At 40.5% G+C, this 20,865-nt stretch overlaps 1 protein-coding gene across 2 annotated transcripts in view; it reads left to right on the top strand.

The window, feature by feature from the left end:
- CACNA2D3 (calcium voltage-gated channel auxiliary subunit alpha2delta 3) overlaps positions 1 to 20,865 on the top strand; it is a 726,617-nt gene that overhangs the window by 456,623 nt on the left and 249,129 nt on the right. For both annotated transcript variants that reach the window (XM_042453686.1, XM_042453685.1), the window contains one exon: positions 13,114 to 13,192. In XM_042453686.1, coding sequence (XP_042309620.1) covers positions 13,114 to 13,192 — 79 coding nt within the window. The remainder of the gene's footprint in view (positions 1 to 13,113; positions 13,193 to 20,865) is intronic.

The following is a 20,865-nucleotide window of genomic DNA, read 5'->3' as shown; positions in this document are numbered from 1 at the left end:
TGCAGAAAATAACAATCGCTAAGCAATTTATTAAAAGCTAGACTCTATTTTTAATCATTTTAACTTAGATAAGATCTTAATCAAAAGTTAAAATGCATTTATTTCCCAGGAAACTTAACCGAGAGATTAGCCAAACAAAGTAATTACCCCGTAATTATTATGAATTCATTTAACATATAGTGCCATTTGTCTTTCTGTCAAACAAAAATATGACAAACTGGTGGTTGGTGGAGACTGGAGAATGAATAGGGATGTGAATCTTTGTCAATTTCATTCTCACAGACCAAAATGAATAATTTCATATTTTTGCATATTGCTACAAATAAGTCAAATAAAATTGGGACAGTTTTTGTAGAATATTCACCATTCAATAACTATTTCTTACAAAAACAAATGCATGCAGTATTTTTGTACATATAAAATGGCATTTTCTGCAAGAAAACAGGTATCAAACACAAAAAGCAGCATTTTTTGCACAGAAAATACTATTTTCTTTGGCTAATACACATCATGTATTAGCCCACCGCTCTGTCCTTGTCATACTGTATATTTTTTCTTTATTATTATTATTATTATTATTATTATTATTATTATTATTATTATTATTATTATTCTGTTTTAATAGATATTTTAATTGTAACATGTTTAATCCTGTTTTAAGGGGGGAAATTTGGGACATAATGTTGTAAATGTGGATTTTAATATGTTGTGAACCACTGATTGTCTAGTTACAAAAAAGCGGGATACAAATAAAAGTATTATTATTATTATTATTATTATTATTATTATTATTATTATTAAGAGCTTGTATATATTTTTTGTAGAGAATAAGGCCCAACTGCAAAGATTCTAACCCATCTAGGATTCTCTTTGTCAGTATTTTTTATCACTACAGAAACCCATGATCTAAACCATTTTTAAAAATATTTTAGAATATTCTAATTGTAAATGTGAGGTAGTTAAACTAAAAATGTTTTCAACATACTTTACATTTTGAATGCATGAAATATAGCATTTCCCACTCCTTTTGCTTTCTTTCTCCCCCACTCATCAGGTATTACTATTGTTTTTTGTCACGTAGTTGACTTGCTCTTCCATGGAAGAATTCCTCTCACTGTTAAACCTGACTCATTCTTCAGTGGACCACACTGGCTCTTGTTTACTTATGTGGCAAAAGATTAATTTGAAAGTATCAAAATATATCAGCTCTCTATTATGGAAAGTTTTGCCAGTACTTTGGGTTGTTCTGAAAGCAAGTGTAGTATTTTTTATTATTGTTAGGATATCAAACAGGGTATTGCTTGGTTTTCCTCTTAAATATTGTCTATAAAAACAGCTATCATTTTTTGTGAGAAAAAGAAGCAGGAAAATCTGTTCAGACAGTACTGTCCATGGAAATGGCCTGCAGCTGCACTCAAAAATCTATTTCCCAAGAAGCTGTAAGCCAAAGTCTTTCCTTTCTCTCATATAAACCTAAGTACTTAGAATTATTACTTGCCCAGCTGCTGAACATCAACTGTGGCTTCAGGCCTCCAAACCATCCAGTAGGGAATAATGAACCTTCTGCTCTTAGCTGCAAGATGAAGCATCTCCAAATATTACATTTAATGTGTCAATCCCATATTCACTTTCTGAAGAGTAAGAGCTGGAGAACCTAATGGGAATTACGTTTAAGTAAGCATATTACATATGTCTTCTTCAGGTTGCTCAGTTGGACACCAACTCTTGCGCTCCTATCACTTCCCTATCACCAAACTTAGATTTAGTAATTGGGGTCCTTAGAGCTAATGTGGTGTTACCCTTTTGAGCGCTGGATGAGGACTCTGGGAGACCAGGGTTCAAATCTTCACTCAGCCATGGAAACCCACTAAGGCCCATTCCGCATGGGCAAAAAATATGTGCTTGGCACGTACTAGGGTTAGAAAGGGGCGTCCTTTCCGGATGCCCCTAACCCCTGCTGTCAATACATCATTTGCTTGACATCAGAACAAGGTACCCAGGCATGTCATGAGTGATGAGGGGGGAACAGCTGATCTGATTCCAAGGCAAATGACATGTTGACACTGGGACTCTGGAGAGGTGCTTGGCTAGGATGAGAATGGTGGCAGCAGTCCTGGGAAGAAGGGGAGGGCACAGCGATGCCAATTTGGCTTTGGCCTGAGCCAAGCTCTGGACAGGAAGAAGGCACTGGATTGCTTTTGCAATGGTAAATGTGGTGCTAAAGGGTTGAATTAGGTTCAACTATGGGACAAAATAATCTGGATTATTTGTGCTAGTGTAGTCAAGCCCTGTATCTCTCTTTCTATCTGTGTCTGTTTTATTGTTTTTATTTGCCATTATGCTGTCCAGTCAGCTTTAACTTATCTAGACTTTATGAATGGGAGACTTCCAAGAGGCCTGGTCATCATCTACTCTCTTTAGGTTTTGCACACTCAAGCCTGTGGCTTCCTTGATTGAATCAATCCACCTCTCTTCTTCTACTGCCTCCCACTTTACCAAACATTATTATCTTTTCCAGTGAGTCATGTTGTCTCATGATATGTCCAAAGTACAACAATCTCACTTTACTCATTTTCTCTAACTTAGGCCTGTTACAGACTGCCAAAATAAAGCTGCTTCGGGTCTCTTTGGAGGTATGCTATTTAAATGATGCATGCATCCTAAGAATCCGGAAGCTGTACCAAAAGCTGCACTCCGGTGCTTAGGAATGGAGTGTGGCTTTGGTGCGACCTCCAGACTCTTAGGATCCATGCATCATTTAAATAGCATACCTCCAAAGAGACTCGAAGCAGCTTTATTTTGGCAGTCTGTAACAGGCCATTATCTTATCCATGTTCTCTGTCTCTAACTGCTCCTGAACCACACCACACCAAGCAGGCTCAATGGACAGCAGAAGGAGACAGATACACACATGTGCACTCTTATACTGTAAGCAAGCCAGCATTTCCTTTCTCTGGCCATAGAGCCAATTGAACAGGTGGTGGCCTTGTCCTACACAGGCTGGCCAAACAGCCACACCATCAGATGAACTCAAGGGCTGCTAAAGGTACCTCCACTGTGCTGTGCCATTTCCTCTGAGCCTAAAGGATCTTTCTTTGTCCACTGAGCCTCCAGACCCCACCCCACGACAGCACACACCCCTGCTCATGGTGAGAAAGCCTGACAAGCTTGGGGACTGATGAAGATGCCACTGATGCCACTCCATGCTGCCACATGCTGTGGTACAATGCAGAGGCTTAGTGGGAGGAGAAGGGTAAGATTGTAAGATTCAGATGCATATGTGTCATTTTTGTAGTTAAATTTGCCATTTGAAAAATGGGAAGGTAAATGTTCCTTTTTCAAATTATATGTTTTGGGTGGCCTTACTTTAATTAGACAGCATGGTGAAATGGCTTGAGTGTTGGACTATGGCTCTGTACTTTGAATTCTGTATGGTGTGGCATGGAAGGCAGTCAATGGGTGTGTGTGACACCATTAGTTTAACATACCAGGTGACATCAACCTTAGGGATGTCACTGAGTAGGGAAAGAAAGAAAGAGTAATTCTAAAACTAAGACCTGCACAATTTTTAATCTACACAGCCAGCAGGATCCACACTGTGGCTACATACATGTTGAAGTCAGTAAGTCTTTGCATTCCCAAATGATTTGAAGGAAACAATCAAAAGGTGTAGTGTTTCCAAAATAGGGAGTGCTAGTGAAATATTGTGAGCAGTGTGTTAAATTGAGAAGACCTAGATTTAAATCCCTGTTTAGACTCAAAGGTTATTTAGACTGCATGTGCCTTGCAGATATAATGCAGTTTGATACCATGGCTCAATTCTGAGATTTGTAGTTTTGTAAGATATATAGCCTTTTCTGAGTGCTCTGGTGCCACAACAAACTACAAATCCCAAGATACCATAGCACTGAACCATGGCAGTTAAAGTGATGTCAAACTGCACTATTTCTGTAGTGCAGATGCGGGACACAATAGACACAAATCCTCCTCACATATCTTCCCACCTTGAGACCTTGCCATTTACCAACAGACCAACACACAGATTAACATGTAACTCACTTCTTCTCAACCAAGGGTCACACAGTATATATACTCCACACACCTCAGTGCCACCATTCTTTGAAGATGCCAGCCACAGATGCAGGTGAAACATCAGAAACAAATTCTTCTAGAACATGGCCACATAGCCTGAAAAATCCACAAAAAACCAATAGTTCCTGTCCTTTTCAGATAGTATTTTCTTCTTTTCAATGTATGTGTATTCCCAAATGAAGAAGTGGTGGCTTAGTGGTTAAGATGCCAATTCTGATGACCAGAAGATTGAAAGGTTGGCAGTTCAAGGCCTGACTGCTGCAAGATGGAGTCAGCTCCTGTCACTAGTCCCTGCTTCTGCCAACCTCGCAATTCAGAAGTATGCAAGATGCAAGTAGATAAATAGGTACCACTTCGGTGGGAAGGTAAACAGCATTCTATGGAGTCATGTTGGCCACATGACCACCAGAGTAGTCTTTGGACAATGCTGGCTCTTCGGCTTAGTAGTGGAGATGAGCACCTCCCCTACAGTTGGTTAAAACTAGACATTCATGTCAAGGGACTCCCTTGACCTTTATATTCCCAAATGAAGAAAGCATACACCTAATTTGTAAATGTGATTTAAACTCTTCCAAACCTCAGACCTGTAAGAGTAGCACAAAAAGACACAAATGGGATTTGACCTGAATGTTATGCAAATAAATCTGTCAATTCATTTAGGGCAAATTGCAAAAATGAAAATGACTTGAGAATGTTTAACAGAAAAAGACATTGGCGGGTTACAGACCGCTGCTTTGCGGCGGTCTGCCGCCACCACCAGTTGGTCCGCGGGGGAGCCGGAGGCTCCACACGGCGCAGCTCCCGTGCGGACCCAAAAAGAAGCTCCAAAATAGAGCTTCTTTTTGAGTCGCCTTTGTGACGTAGCGAGGCGCCAGGGGCGCACTCGCTACGTCACAAAGGACGCGACGCGTACGGATGCTCAGCATCCGATACGTCAAGATGGCAGCGCCCGTATGAACAGGGCGCTGCCATCTTGTACGTATTCAACCCTAGTACGTATTATATACATACTATTTGGTGGTCTGTAACCCGCCATTGTTTAAACTGCTCACAACACAAAATGGCATGGTTTTATACTAATGAAGAATCTAGGAAAATAGTAAATGTGAAGCTGAAATAAATTCATACTGTCTGCATGTGTCTGTCTGTGTTTGCTTATTTGGCTTTTTAGGCAACATTTGCTTGTGTCTAATATTTCATAGTTACATAGAACAGTCTTCACAACTGAAAACTAAAGTTTCTGCCTAAGCATGCTATTTTTCCCCACAGAGGATAATATCTATGAGGCATAGTAGGTCTTTTTAGGTCTCTTAGGATTAAGGCTGAAAATTAAAAACATTTCATTTTTGGCTTGTGTCCCAACCACCTGAGCTCCATATTGTTGTAACACTGGGTCATATGCTACAAATGAAGAGCAGGCTGGATAGACAGCAATTTTAAACCATCACTTTAAGAGTACAATGTGCTGCTTTTCCACAAGAAAAAGGCAGAAGAGTAGGGTGATAAATCTCCCATTAACTTTGCATTAGAAGTACCCTGATGAATGCCTATACCATATATATATATATATACACACACACACACACACACACACACACCCCACTAAGAATTAGAAATAATGATGACAAGGTAAAGATTATCTGTAAAATGTTTTTGCTGGTCCTGTTTGTCAGTGCTAAACAATTTTCAGAAGCCAAATGAAATATTAATAACTATTTTTGCAAACACAGGAATTAAAAACACATTTTCATCCAGGCCTAGCTGTAAATTTTAATGTCAAGAATATATAGAGACTATATGTGTTCCCCCAAAAGATTTGATTTTATGAAGTAGTTTTATAATATACTGAAGCACTGAATTGTGGGGAGTCATTTCACTTGTCAGTAAGTGTATACAGCATCTAACACATGAATTGCAAGCTATAATGTATACTATAATGCAACAGAAATTAACGTATAATGTATTCTTGCTATATTATTAATCTGTCCATCTGTCTATCTACAATTTGTTGGTTGCAACAGGAGACAAGAATTGTCATTCTTACAAAGTTATTAAAATTGTTGTCCTTTTGTTGTTTATGTGGATGTGCCTTCAAGTTGTCTGTTGATTTATTTTGACCTCCTGAATTTCATAGGTTTTTTTTTAGACAAGGAATACTTCCTTGTTCCTTCCTTTGAAATATAGTCTACAGCACCTGGAATTGATTGCCAGTCTCCTATCCACTTACTAATGAAGGCTGACCCTGCTGGTGTCTTAGAATATTTTAGGTGTGGCCCTTTTGTTGTAGCTTCAGTACACATTTTGTATTGTTGTAGCTTCAATACTCATCTTCAGCACACATTTGTTAAATGTTTACTGCATATGTGTGTATGTGCTTCAAGTCACCTGTGAACTTATGATGACCCCATGAATTTCATAAGCAAGGAAAACTCAGAGGTGGTTTGCCAGTTCCTTCCTATTACTTGCTTCTAATTGAGTTTATTTGCTTCTTTGGCCTTCCACCACCTTAGTCTCTATTCTAGCTAAACTTAATCTCCTTGTTAAAAAAGGATCACTCTTGTTGTTTGATTATGTGTAGGCTACAGGAGACTATTAGACATAAATCTTTCTGACGGATGCATTATTTACTCCTATTCTTTCCAAGGTTGTGAGGGTGATTTGGCTGCAACATCTGTCACTGGATTGATCTCCAGGATTGTTTTGCTGATTTGCCTGACTAGGAAGATGTCTCCTCCCTTCCTCACTATTCTATGTGCATCTCTTCTCAAATTGCATGCTCCATGGAATAGCAATAGCAATAGCAGCTTCATTTATATACCTCTTCATACCACCTAAGCAATCTCTAAGCGGTTTACAACTGTAAGCTAATTTCCCTCAACAAGCCGGGTACTCATTTTAGTAACCTCAGAAGGATGCAAACCTGAGTTGAGGCTGAACCCTGGCTGGTAGTGAACTCACAACCTTTTGGTTTGTGAGTGAGTGGCTGCAGGGGAAAGGATGATCTTTCCAGATAGGAGTAGATGGTTCTTCAGTCAGAGAATACAATAACTGCATTCCCTTGCTAAAACCCCCATATTCTTCTAGAGATAAACATTGATAGTGTTTTATGTGCCATGATTGGATATAACTCTGATGTCACTCATTCCCTTTTCTTTAGAGATGAAGCACTTTGTTTACTACCACTGTACTTGTACTATGTGATCAGCTGAATGAAGGAAAACAAACACTGTTGGGGCATAATAAATCTGTAAATTCTTGTGTGCCATGAACCCTCTAGGAGGCCTCTTTTCACCACCTGAATGTTTCACCTTCAGTAGTGAATGATATTGATAACAATGGTGCATTCCAGATGCACGCAAGGTACGTACTAGGTACGTACTAGGGTTAGGAAAGGGCGTCCTTTCCGGATGCCCTAACCCTAGTACATACCTAGTACGTACAAAATGGTGGTGCCCATTCTACATGGGCGCTGCCATTGGGACGTCACGACCATGCCGCCTCCAAATGGAGTGGCGCAGAAGTGACGTGCTGGCGCCACGCGAGGGCTCCTGGGGCGCCCTTTCTGCAGCGCTGGAAGGAGCTCAGAAACGGAGCTCCTTCCAGCTTTGCGTCACTGGGCGCAGCCTTTAGACAGCTGTGCCAGCGACACAAAGCATGAAGCCCCAAGGACACCCCTTTCGGAATGTACAGACATTACAATACTTGGGTTAGCAAGCTAAAGAGAACAGGAATAGGACATTTGCACAGTGTTTTACTGTGCAAAATGAAAAGCTAAGAAGAATATTGATGCTTAAATTTTGGCTTCCTTGGGGTGTGTGGCTGAGTTCTCATACTTCAAACTTTACCACTATACTATGGCTCCTAAGGGCTAAATAAATTATGATCAAGAAGAGGATGATGCTTCCATTAATTTCATTTTTTTGTAATCCACTGGGGATTATCACACATTTCCTGACATGTCTGTTTAATATCATATCACATAGACTTAGACTGCAATGCAAAATTGAAATAACTACAATCATTCATTACTCTTTGCATTTGTGCTTACATTTTGCAATGCATTTTTATTAACTTCTATTTTATACATTTTCTACTTTTGAAAGACATTTTATTATTGTCTTCCCCCTCATACCAAGACTTTTAGGATGGTAAAAATACACTTAGGATGGTAACAATACATTACCGATAGTATATAAAAAATAACCTGTATCTTATTTCTGAACATGTTTATCAGACAGAGAACATGATGAAGTGCTGAGCTTTAGACACTGTTTTAAATATAACTCAATGCTTTTCAAAATAGCTTTCTAGGGTTTAACCAGATACTAATGTAATGGTTCACAGAAAACATTCTATGTGACTGTAACTCTAGAACAGGACAAAGATAGTTCAAATTTTCCTTCCTTAGTAGGATGGAGGTTATTTTTGGATTGCAGCAGAAGTGTCCTGCTATTTCAAGTTCACAGTTTTGAGAAGTTCAGATTAAGATAGCTACTCTCTTTCCCTGTGTATTCTGCTCTTAACGATCATGTTCAATGTATATTTTCTAATTTTAAAACTGCTTTTGGAGTTTGGCACTCATAGGTCTTGCTTCTGGTTTAACTTTATTTTTATATGCTAGAGCATTTTTACTCTGTGCTGTTGGTTAGTTTTGTTATGTGGTGCTTGCAGTCATTGACACCATCCAGCTTCAGAGGGAGATAAAGGCTGGCCAGCTTCATAAGGCCTGGCCTAAAGTAAGAAGAAGAGCCCCCCCATCTCTCTGCCATCTGGCATCATCCAGCCTCAGAGAGGAAAAAAGGTCAGTCACTTTCATCAGGCCTGGCTCAAAGCAAGAAAAGGAGCCTTTCCTACAGTCCATCTGCCATGGTCCAGTTCTCGGAGGGAGAGAAGAACCGCTGGACTTATTCCACTTTCCCAATGCCATTTTCTTCTCCTTTTGTGTCATGTCTTTTTAGACTGTAAGCCTGAGGTCAGGGAAATGTCTAATTAACTATTTGTAAGCAGCTCTGAGAGCCTTTCTGGCTGAAGAGCAAGGTACAAGTGATTAAGCGGAATATATATAAAAATATTATTATATTATATAAATACAGTAAATACAGTAAATAAATAAATAAATAGATGTTTCATTGTATTTTTGTAAAGTATTTTGCCTCACCAAGATAACTTTGATTATTGGAGTGTTTGAAAATACAATAAATAAGCAAACAAATGATGAATGAAGATACTTTCTCATCAGTTCTATTCTGTTTTCAAAAATCATTTTAGGGTTTTTGAGTTCTCTCTCTTTCATTGAAATTTTGGCATGGGAAAGGTGAAGGGAAGATTAAAACCACTGCATACAGATCTGTTCCAAGCATTAGTCAGTTCAGCATCTTCCACTTTTTTTGTGGTTTACATTTAGCAAAATCTCTCTATATATTTTTACCTGCTGGGGATAGCTGGTGAGGCAACCTTCTCTGCATTTCCCTCTGTTTTGCTGCATATGCTTGATCAGAAAGAATACTGGATGCAGCTGCTTTTTTCCTTTCCTGTTGTGAACTGGTACACAAGGCTACATTAGGATTGGCTACAATAGAATTTCATTCTCTCCCAGCTCAAGCTTCATTACATTATTTGCTGCACATACACTGCTACAACCCAGCTCTGAAAGTCTGTGTTTTTCCAGCTCTTCCTCACTATGCCCTGGAGTGGGTGTTACCAAAAGAAAATATCAATTTATTAAAGTCATGCAGATGCCCATAAACAAGCATTCTTTGAATGGCTTACAGACCAAGAACAATAAAATAAGCTGTGGATATGCAAAATAGAGTGCAGTTGGCTCTTGGTATCTGCTGGGGTTTGGTTCCAGGACTTTTATGGGTACCAAAATCCATGGATGCTGAAGTTCCATTAGGTAGTGGGATCTATCCACTAGTGGAATGGTATCCCTTATAGAAAATGGCAAAATCAAGGTTTACTTTTTAGAATTTATATATTTACAAGTCATGGATGATTGAATCCATGGATAAGGACTCTGTGTAGGCAGAGGGCTAGTTGTAATTAGAAGCAAAAAAGTGAAGCAATAATATATTACTTTATGTTAAATACAGCATAAAATAATTAGCATTGTGGATTTTTTTTAAAGGCTTCAAACAGTGCTTGTGCAGTCTGTGACCCCCACTGCAGGCTTGCTATCCACAGATTTGAGCATTCACAGATGGCCTCAGCACATTGTTCCTAATGGTGGCTCATGCACACAACCACGGCAGCACAGCTATACACATGGCGTGCTAGCATCAAAAACCACAGAATGAGGTCCCATGGTTTTTGGCATCCTCAGCTGGGTTCCGAAATGGAACCCCCGCAAATATAAAAGGACAACTTTATTATATTGTATTGTATTAACTTTCAACACTCTCAACAACTCAGGTAAAGAGTTGCGTCATATATGAGCCAGCATGGTGTTGTGATTTGAGCATTGCATTATCACTCTGGAGATGAGAGTTGGGCTCCCCACACAGTGACTTGGGCAAGTCACTCTTCAGAGGAAGGCTGAGGCAAACCTTCTCTAAACAAATCTTGCCAAGAAAACTCTGTGATAGGTTTGCATTAAGGTTGCCATAAATCAGAAAAAACTTGAAGGCACACAACAACGCCTCACATGGACCTATTCAGCCATTATAGTCATATTAAAGACCTGTCTTTAACAACCTATCTTTAGAGACCCATCTTTTGGAAGTGAGGTGGATTGTGAGCCATAACGGGAACTTTCTCGGTCTTGTTTGCATTGACCAAGATACTCAGGTGGCAACATGAAGCAGTGTTGTCAATTTCCGGGGAATTCCCCGATTTCTGGGTAATAGAAAGCCTTTTTGGGGAATTTTCGGGTATTAAAAATGCCTTTCCCAGAAGTCCCCACCCCCCAAAAAAATGGCCGACCCAGAGGTCCCTGTCCCCTTTTGCCTTCCCATAGTGCTTTGCGGTCCCTTGACCCAGAAGTCCTGCCCCCTGACCCAGATGCCCCGGGAAATTTGGTGGCGTTTTGTGGATTTTCAGGGGGATTTCCTTCAAGGGTGATTGGCAACACTGGCCTGAAGTATTCTGGCCTCAGAGGTGCCTCAACCCTCAGCTGTTTGCACAGGGGGGCTGTTCACTTGTGCATCCTGCTGAATCTCCTGAGCATCCACTGTGGGTTGTGTTAGAACCAGGTACCCATCAGTGACCACATGGCTAGGTGTCTTGTTTTGACCTCAGATCGAGTGACTGACAGTGGCAGCAGATAGACTGGGTGGCAGAGTGCGACTTGTTTCAAACAACCATTTGGTGACACAAAGGAGGGTTCCAGATGTATTTTAGTGTGATTTAAGAGGGGTATATTCTGGTGCTGAATTGGACCTAAACAACATTTGGGCTGTATGTCATCTGGTACCCTCACTGAAAGGGTGGACGGAGGCCAACTGATTTGGTCTGTGCAGACAGGGCCTTGCTTGTGGTGGCACACTCAGATCTGGTATGGCCTTCATCTGGTGTGTGTGCTTTCTTCAGAAGGCAAAAGTAGGAAGTAATGTGAGACAGTAACTATCCAGAGACAAGCAGAAACAAAGATGTATCCTATTAGGGGAGAAAGGTAGGATATAAATCCAATAAAGAAGAAAATGAATAAATAAGTAAACAAAGAAACGAATAATAGCAAGCTGGCCACTCTAAAGGTGAAGTAAAGATGTGTGTGTGTGTGTGTGTGCGCGCGTGTGTAAAAGACTAAAACACCAGCTTTTGGCATGTAAGCTACTCAGTCTTTGGCTGCATATACACAGCAGAAATAATCTGGTTTGACATTACTTTAACTCTGATGCTGGCTATGTTTTTTATTGCTTTGTTTTAAACTATGTTTTAAATTAATTTTGGGGTTTCTTTAAAAATAATATTTTTAATCAAGATTTTTGTTTTACTGCATATTTCATTGATATTAGTTGGCTTGAACATATTTGTTAGTGCAAAAGTAAGTTATAAATACAATATCTAAATAAATAATTAGGAGCAGCACAGTTGAAGTATACATTTCTTTTAACTAAGAATTTAATTTTGCAGTCTGGACTATTTTCTCATGTAACTGTGTCTGGTGCAAAGTTCCAACATACTCTCAGCTAAACTTCTACCTCATGAACAGAGACTTGGTTGGAGTGCTTTTCAGTTTTTCATTCCAGGATACCGCGGGTGGGGAATTTGTTTGAAACAATATATTCTTATTGTTGGAACACATTCATATGTTAATTCATTTGTCTGAGAGACAGGGCTTTTTCAGTAGGTTGTCTTGTATTTCAACATCTGTAGTAATAATTTATATAGTAATTAAATGCTAGCTTTAGACCAGGAGAAGAATCTGAAATACTGGACATACTTCCATATCATATGACTTTATGTTATGCTTCAATAGCATTAACTTCTCATTTACACTTACTCATTTGTTTTGGTAAAATGCCAGTTGATGTTTGGGTGTGGGGTTGTGTGTGTTGTTTTAAGAAAACCAAGCTTGAGAAATCATTTTACTAGACACTAACACTCACTAGGCACATTTCATGTGCCTTCCTAACAGGCCAAATTGTGCAAAAGCCAGGTAAGCTGAACTTTGGCCCCCAGCCTGGGGGTGTCAAGATTTATTTAAGACTGCCCTGGCCATGACTTAACTTTGTGCTGGCATTGTGGTTGAATCCCTGGGATGCAGGTTTGGATCTGGCAGACCAAGGTGCTTCCTTTGCTCCACTCCTTCTCTGTCTTCTTTTTGGCTCTTCTGTTGCTGGTCTTAGCCAGAAGAGCACTTCTGCCAGCACATCTTTGTCTTACCACTACCCTGTTTCTCATTAGAAAATTTCACTAAAACCAGTAGGACATTCTCAGTAGAATGTGTTTGGGATGAGACTACATTTTTCAATATTTTGTGTTTTCTAACTTGTTTAATGTCAACTGATTGTTTTAGTATAGTCATCTTCTTTAGGTACACATCTATAGCTGAATTATGTTTATCAAGTTTTCTCTTTCCAGGTTCGCATTTTCACCTATCTCATAGGACGAGAAGCTGCCTTTGCTGATAACCTCAAATGGATGGCTTGTGCCAACAAAGGTCAGTTTAATTTCTTTCCAAGAAATGTTTTCCTTGTTCATTCTTTATTGACTCTTTTTTTTTTTTAGCCTCCCTGAGATACTTTTTAGTCTGCTCTCATTCACCTTTTGATAGCCTTGCTTGAAGTGAGGTGGCGTTGTCATAAGAATCCTCATTAGTACTTAGCAAAATGAGACATGAACATCAAGCTTCCCTAGGATAAAGGAGAGATCATCACCAGTATTGTTTGGCTAACTGTATGGACTCAGAATGTATCTGAAATCTCTAGGGGAGCATCCCCAAACTGTTCCTGGAAGAATTCCATCATTCCCATTATTATACAAAATACAATTGCCAGCCAACTTGAGCACTATTATTAGTGAAATAATATACATATAGTATAATATAAATATAGATTCAGTGATTAAAGAAGTTTCTTGAACAGCCACTATGGGGTATGTTTGTTGGAAATAAGAAACTAGTGGAGTCTTACAGTGTTTATTTATTTACAAATGTTATGTTGAGCTGGGCAAACAGACAGCTGTGAGAGTGTAAACTGGTATTAGTTCGCCTGAAGCAATAGGATCACTTTTGTACTTTGGCTCCTCCTTGCCAGCCACCAACAGATTTCATGACTTCCATTACATTTCAAAACTGCCACACTGTTTACTTTTGAGCAGATGGGGGTTGTTTAGTATCTAGTAGCCACTAGACATTGAAGTCCATATAGGGTCATTTGCCGGAAAGATCTTGCTGAAACCTCATTCTGGGAGAGAAGATTGTTAGGAGATAGAAAAAGGCTGACATTGTTTTCATGCCATTTCTATGACTTTTGGAAATTTTGGCAGTAATAAAATCCTGAGCCACCATTGCAGGTTTTAGAAGAGGTCACAAAACTTTCCCTCTCAGGATACATACTAAAAGGTGTTTTATTTTTCACTCAGTTTATTTCAAGGCCTTACAACATAATTTGCCTTTAATTTGCTTTAAGTTTGTACTGTCTACATGAATGTGTATATTTGTGCATGTTGTTATTTGGAGTGAGTACTGGGAAAATTGGGAATAATTGATATCTTGTAGTTTTGTTTTATAAAGTGGACGGGAAAAACGTGACTCCTGATATGAGAAATATTTTCATGTGAAGATGTAGGAAGTTCATTAACAGACCTTCTGTGAAGTTACCGTATATACTCGACTATAAGTCAAAAAATTTATGCTAAAAACCTGAGCCCAGAATTCTGACTTGGCTTATACAAGGGTCAATATAGTAATAGTGCTGAGAAAGTTCCACCCAAGACACCATACACCTTACCTCCCCCGCTGCTGCTCAGCCAAGAAGAGTTTGTGAGTGCCTCCTTTCCCGGGGAAGAGGGAAAGAGCCCCGATTGCTTTTGCAAGGCGCTCATTTGTGTGTTGTCTCCCTCTTTCCCAGAAAGGGAAAGAGTCCCTGCATGGTGTGTGTGTCTCCTTTTCCCAGGGAACAGGGAAAAAGCCCCAATGCAAGGAATGTATGTGTGTCTCCCTTTTTCCCAGGGAGAGAAAGAGTCCCCATTGCTTTTTGCAAGGGGTGTGTGTGTGTCCCTTTTACCCAGGGAGAGAAAGAGTCCTCATTGCTTTTTGCAAGGTGGTTGTGTGTGTGTGTCCCTTTTTCCCAAGGAGAGAAAGAGTCCCCATTGCTTTTTGCAAGGTGTGTGTGTGTGCCCCTTTTTCCCGGGGAGGGAAAGAGTCCCCATTGCTTTTTGCAAGGGGTGTGTGCATGTCTCCCTTTTCCCCTTGGAGCAGGGAAAGAGCCCCATTGCTTTCCCCCCTCTCCTCTCTGGAAAAGGAGTAAGAGGGAGACATGCAGGCCTTGCAAAAAGCAATCAGGGTTCTTTCCCTGCTCCCTGGTAAAGAGAGGAAGGCATATTATTATTATTATTATTATTATTATTATTATTATTATTATTATTATTATTATTATTATTTCATATATATAACACTCTCCTTGCAAAAAGCAATCAATCAGGGTTCTTTCCCTGCTCCCTGGTAAAGAGGAAGGCAAACACACATGCACATGCCTCACAAAAAGCAATTGGGGCTGTTCTCCTGCTCCCTGGGAAAGGAGGGAAAGAGCCCTGATTGCTTTTTTTTTTACAAGGAGAGAGAATGTGTGTATGTCTCTCTCTTGCCCAGGGAGGAGGGAAACTGCCCTGATAGTATTTTACAAGGAGAGCATGCGTGCATGAGGGGAGCTTTGACATTTACATCCTTTGTTACATGCCCTTAAGTTGTACCCTCGACTTATCCACGGGTCATATCAAAATCCAAAATTTTGTCCCCAAAACCTACCCTTTACTTATACATGGGGTCAACTTATACATGAGTATATACGGTAGTACACAATGACACTTCTAAATGGAATATTGAGATTACAGTCCACAAGCTGTGTTAGTATCCCAATAAGATATTGCCACTAACTCTGAGCTGCAGGTAAGACAGATCAAACAAAGTTAATCAAATTAAATTAGGATTTAGTCTGCACAGTCTTTCTTCTTTAGAAGGTTTACATGGGGATTCAGATGCACATGACTAGGTCATGAATCTTCTATGGAACTCTCCTATTTAGTTCTTTTGAAATTGCTCCAGCAAACTAATGGTGGAAACTAAACAGACCATAACCAGAAAATAAATTTGAAAGGTTAATTCAGTGACAAATGGTAAAAATTTATAGATACAGCAGTAACGTATGAAAGAAATGTTTAAATGGTGTGTGTGTGTGTGTGTGTGTGTGTGTGCGCGTGTGAAAACATAAGTACAGCATCATGAGGAAATTAATCTGAGTGATAATGCCCAGGTTAGTACTTGGATAGGAAACGGCCAATAAATACCAGGTGCTGTAGGTTATATTTCAGAGCAATGAACTGGCCAAACCACCTATGAAAACCCTATGAAATTCTTTGGGTTGCTGTAAGTCAGCAGGCAACTTGAAGACACACACACACAGAGAAAGAGAGACAAAGGGGCTAAACAGACAGGCAAAAAGAGGTGCTTTCAGGCTGACTTGAACGTGTGGCATTTAGATGACACATGCCTTGAAGCCAGCAGGAAAGTGCCTTCTAGTCACCTTATGCAGAGAAAAGCTGTTTCAAAAAGAAGCAGCATTTTTCCGCTTCTTCCTGGCTTGAAGCCATATCATGACATGAGCACTCCAGCTGCTTTGGGAGCTGGTGGTGCAGTTTCAAGCCACTTTCAATGTGGCTTCAGAAAAAGCAGTTTCAAGCCACTTTTTCCTGCCCATCTGTTTCACCCCAGAGACAGAGGAAGATGTAATTCTTCAGTTAGTTAGACAGGCATACATTCCTGACTAGAGAGTCTGCCTGTTAGTGTGGGAAATCAAGATACAAACTAGTTTTGACTTGAAAGAACTATAACCAGAAAATAATAATAATAATAATAATAATAATAATAATAATAATAATAATAATAATAATTTATTTCTATCCTGCCTCTCCCATAGGATTGAGGCGGAGTACAAAAATGATAAAATATATACAATGTAAAAATCCCACTATCCCCTCCCTCCCCAATAAATCCTACATAACAGTAATAAAATAAAATACCATTTTAAATCATTAAAAGAATAAGAGACACAACAATAGACATCTTGGGATAATTGGTGGATAGTCTATATTAATATGACTTTGAATCATGGCTGACATTCTTCCTTTCAGATTCAGTCCCCACTTTGATCCTAGGTGACTTTAATATCCACGTTGATGATTCCAATAACCCTACAACATCTCGCTTTAACTCTCTGCTAGCTTCTTTTGGCCTCCAACCACACTCCAACTCTTCAACTCATTCTCTTGGTCACTGTCTTGACCTAGTTCTTGCTGCAAACTGCGCCATTTCTGACTACCTGGCACTTGACTTTCCACTATCTGACCATCATTTAATCTCCTTTGCTCTCACTTATACTCCTCCTCCTCGCCATACTATTCAACGTCTTTTTCGTGATCTTCAATCTGTTGACTCTAACCATCTTGGTCTGACCCTGGATTCATCTCTCTCTTCCCTAAATCTCGGGGATTCTGCTGATTCAGCAATGTCTTTATTTAACTCCACTCTTTCCTCAACTCTCGACCATTTTGCCCCTGTCTCTGTACGCACTTCTTCCTCTAAGACTAGGCCTCAGCCCTGGCTTACCCCCAACATTAAGTTTCTCCGGTCCTGCTCTAGAGCGGCCGAACGTCTTTGGAGAAAGTCCAAAAAGTGGGCTGATTTTATCCATTTCAAATTTGTTCTTTCTTCCTTCTCACGCGCCCTCTCTATGGCTAAACAGAATTATTACAAATCATTGATCTCTGCCAATGAGAGGAGCCCGCAGCGTTTGTTCTCCACCTTCAACACTTTGCTTAAACCTCCCTCTCCTCCTGTCTCTTCATCTTTCTCTCCTAATGACTTTGCTAACTATTTCATCTCTAAGATTACCACTCTTCGCTCTGAGATAGTCCCTCCTGATTCTTCTACTGCTCTTAATCTTCTTTCGCCTTCCCCTAACAAATTTTCTGTCTTTCCTCCTGCCTCTTTGGATGAACTCTCTACACTTCTGAACTCTTCCAAACCTGCTACCTGTCCTCTTGATCCTATTCCTACTCGTCTTCTAATCTCTATAGCTCCCTCCTTTCTGCCCTCGCTCCTCCATATCTTCAATCTCTCTCTCTCTACAGGCTCCTTCCCCTCGGACTTCAAACATGCTCTCATTTCCCCAATTCTGAAAAAACCTTCTCTTGACCCCTCTTCTTTGTCTAGCTATCGTCCGATTTCTCTTCTCCCCTTTCTTTCTAAGGTTTTGGAACGGGTTGTCTATTCGCGCTGTCTTGAGTTTCTTGAAGCCAATTCCATCCTTGATCCCTTTCAGTCTGGCTTCCGCCCAAGGCATTCTACAGAGACAGCTCTCACTAAGATCTCGAATGACCTTTTACAGGCCAAGGCTAATGGCCTTTACTCTGTTCTCATTCTTCTCGATCTGTCTGCAGCCTTTGACACTGTTGATCACTGTCTTCTAGTTGACATACTCTCTGACCTTGGGTTCTCAGACTCTGTTCTCGACTGGTTTAGATCTTACTTGTCTGGCAGATCTTTTGCAGTAGTTGCAGGGGGTCAGACTTCTTCTCCTGTTCCCTTATCTGTTGGAGTTCCCCAGGGCTCTGTTCTGGGTCCCCTTCTGTTTTCTCTCTACACACTGTCCTTAGGAAAACTCATTAGCTCTTTTGGCTTTTCCTACCATCTGTATGCCGATGACACCCAGCTGTATCTTTCTGCCCCTGACCTTTCTCCAAGGCTTGAACAGCAAGTCTCATCTTGCCTTACAGCTGTCTCACAGTGGATGCGCCATCGGCGTTTGAAGCTCAACATGTCCAAGACGGAGCTTCTTGTCTTTCCTCCTAAGCCCAACCTTCAACACTCCTTTTCTGTCTCTGTGGACAACATTTCCATTCAACCAGTCCAGCAAGCCCGCAGTCTTGGCTTTATCTTTGACTCTTCTCTGTCATGTATCCCTCAGATCCAGACCACAGCCAAGGCTTGTAGATTCCTTTTGTACAATATTGCCAAAATCCGACCATATCTCACTGCCTCTACTGCCAAGATCCTGGTCCATGCCCTAGTGATCTCACGACTTGATTACTGTAATGTCCTCCTGGCTGGGCTTCCTTTTTCTCACCTCCGTCCTTTAATCTCTGTCCAGCATTCAGCTGCACGCATTATCACTTCCACCCACCGCTCTGACCACATCTCTCCTGTGTTGGCATCCCTTCACTGGCTCCCTCTCCCTTTCCGCATTCAGTATAAGCTCCTGCTGTCGACATTCAAAGCCCTCCATGGACTGGCCCCTCCTTACTTATCAGACCTTCTTTCTCCTCACCTTCCCACCAGGGCCCTCCGTTCTGGTAGTCAAGGTCTGCTGTCTCAGCCCAGGATTTCCTCTGCCCCATCCCGGATTCGCCCCTTTTCACTTGCTGCCCCTCACTCCTGGAACCTTCTTCCTCCACAAGCAAGAGCCATCACTTCTTTAACCAGCTTCAAAACGGAGCTGAAAACCATCCTATTCAGAGAAGCCTTCCCAGGCATCGCATAATTGTCGCTTACTATCTGATGTTCTGGTGTTGGCTGTTTATCGATCCATTTCCTGTATTCCTATGTACTGTATATGTATTATCCTACTTGTGATTATGTATTTTCCCTGGATAATGATTAACCATCCATTATGAAGCCTTGCCCTCCCTCCAGTCCATCTGCCTTGGTCCAGGCCTCGGAGGTTGAGAGGAACTGCTGGACCTCTTACCCTTTCTCGTCACCACTCCCTTCTCCTTCTGTATCATGTCTTTTTTAGATTGTAAGCCTGAGGGCAGGGAACCGTCTAACTAAAAAGATTGCATGTACAGCGCTGTGTAAATTTACAGCGCTTCATAAATAAAGGTTAATAATAATAATAATAAATAATGTCAGCAGGGTGACTGAGTGGATTATTCAGGGAAGGCCTGTAGGAAAAGATCCATCTTGATAGCCTTTTTAAAGCTATCAAGTTTAGTGATATGTTGGATCTCTTCTGACAAGCCATTCCATAATTTGAGAGTGGCAGATGGTTAACCACAGCCAGCCTAGTCTTTGGTGGCTGCGGTATTTTTTCCCCCAGAGGACCTTAGTGCATGGGATGGATTAGGGAAGAAGGCAATCCTGCAAGTAGGCTGAACCCAGGCAATGAAGGTCTTTAAAGAGCATCACCAACACCTTGTACCATGCCTGGAAACTAATGGGCAGCCAGTGAAGAGATTTTAAAATTGGTGTTATATGGTCACCTCTAGCTTTCCCTGTGACTAACTTGGCCGACATATTTTGAACTAGTTGAAGTTTCTGGACTAGTCACAAGGGTAATTGCATGTAGAGTACATTACAGAAGTCAAGTCGTGAGGTTACCAGCATATGTACCACAGTTTCCAGTTCCCCCAGCTCCTGGAAAGTACACATCTGGCGTATCAGACGAAGTTGATAACAAGCCACATATTCCACAATTGGGTTGTTGTCAAGTGTTGTTTTGTGCCACTCATCTGCTTTCAGAAGCGAGCTATGTGTATGGTTGTCCGCAAAGAGAAAATAACATTTGAATGGGAGGATAAGATTTGGCTTGGGGGAAAGACACATCAAGATAATGTTCAATGGCCTCTTTCCCCAATACTACTTGTCAATCTTAAAAAATTCTTCAGGGGTTCTCCTTGCTATTAAAAAAAAAAAAAGGTGGGAAATCCTTGATCCTGGATTTCCCATGTTGTGCCTAATTTGACTTGAAGATATGGAGCCATTTATGTTGGAAGTAGAAGGTTTCTGTGATGTGTAGAACTCTTTATCAGGATGCATAGGGAAGCATCTTTGTTTCATGCTGTATACAGACATATCAGGTTGATAGTGGGCAATGCAAACCCCTAAAAACATAATGCAACATAATGCTAAAATCTCTAGTTAAGCTACAGTTGTATCTGTCATTGTGTTATGAATTGAAGTTTTCTCACTTTTGCGTGTGTGTACACCACATGACATTCTAATGATTCACTTGAAATACATCCATTTAGTCATGGACTATTGTTTTAACCACTGTCTGTGCCCATCTGATGAAAATTATTCCATTTAATGACTGTCTTAATCAGCTAATATTGCAC

This window comes from Sceloporus undulatus, chromosome 2 (genome assembly GCF_019175285.1).
Source record: "Sceloporus undulatus isolate JIND9_A2432 ecotype Alabama chromosome 2, SceUnd_v1.1, whole genome shotgun sequence".
Taxonomy (NCBI): Eukaryota; Metazoa; Chordata; class Lepidosauria; order Squamata; family Phrynosomatidae; genus Sceloporus; species Sceloporus undulatus.
The sequence above is the reverse complement of the archived record's forward strand: the minus strand, read 5'-3'. Positions and strand labels throughout refer to the sequence as shown.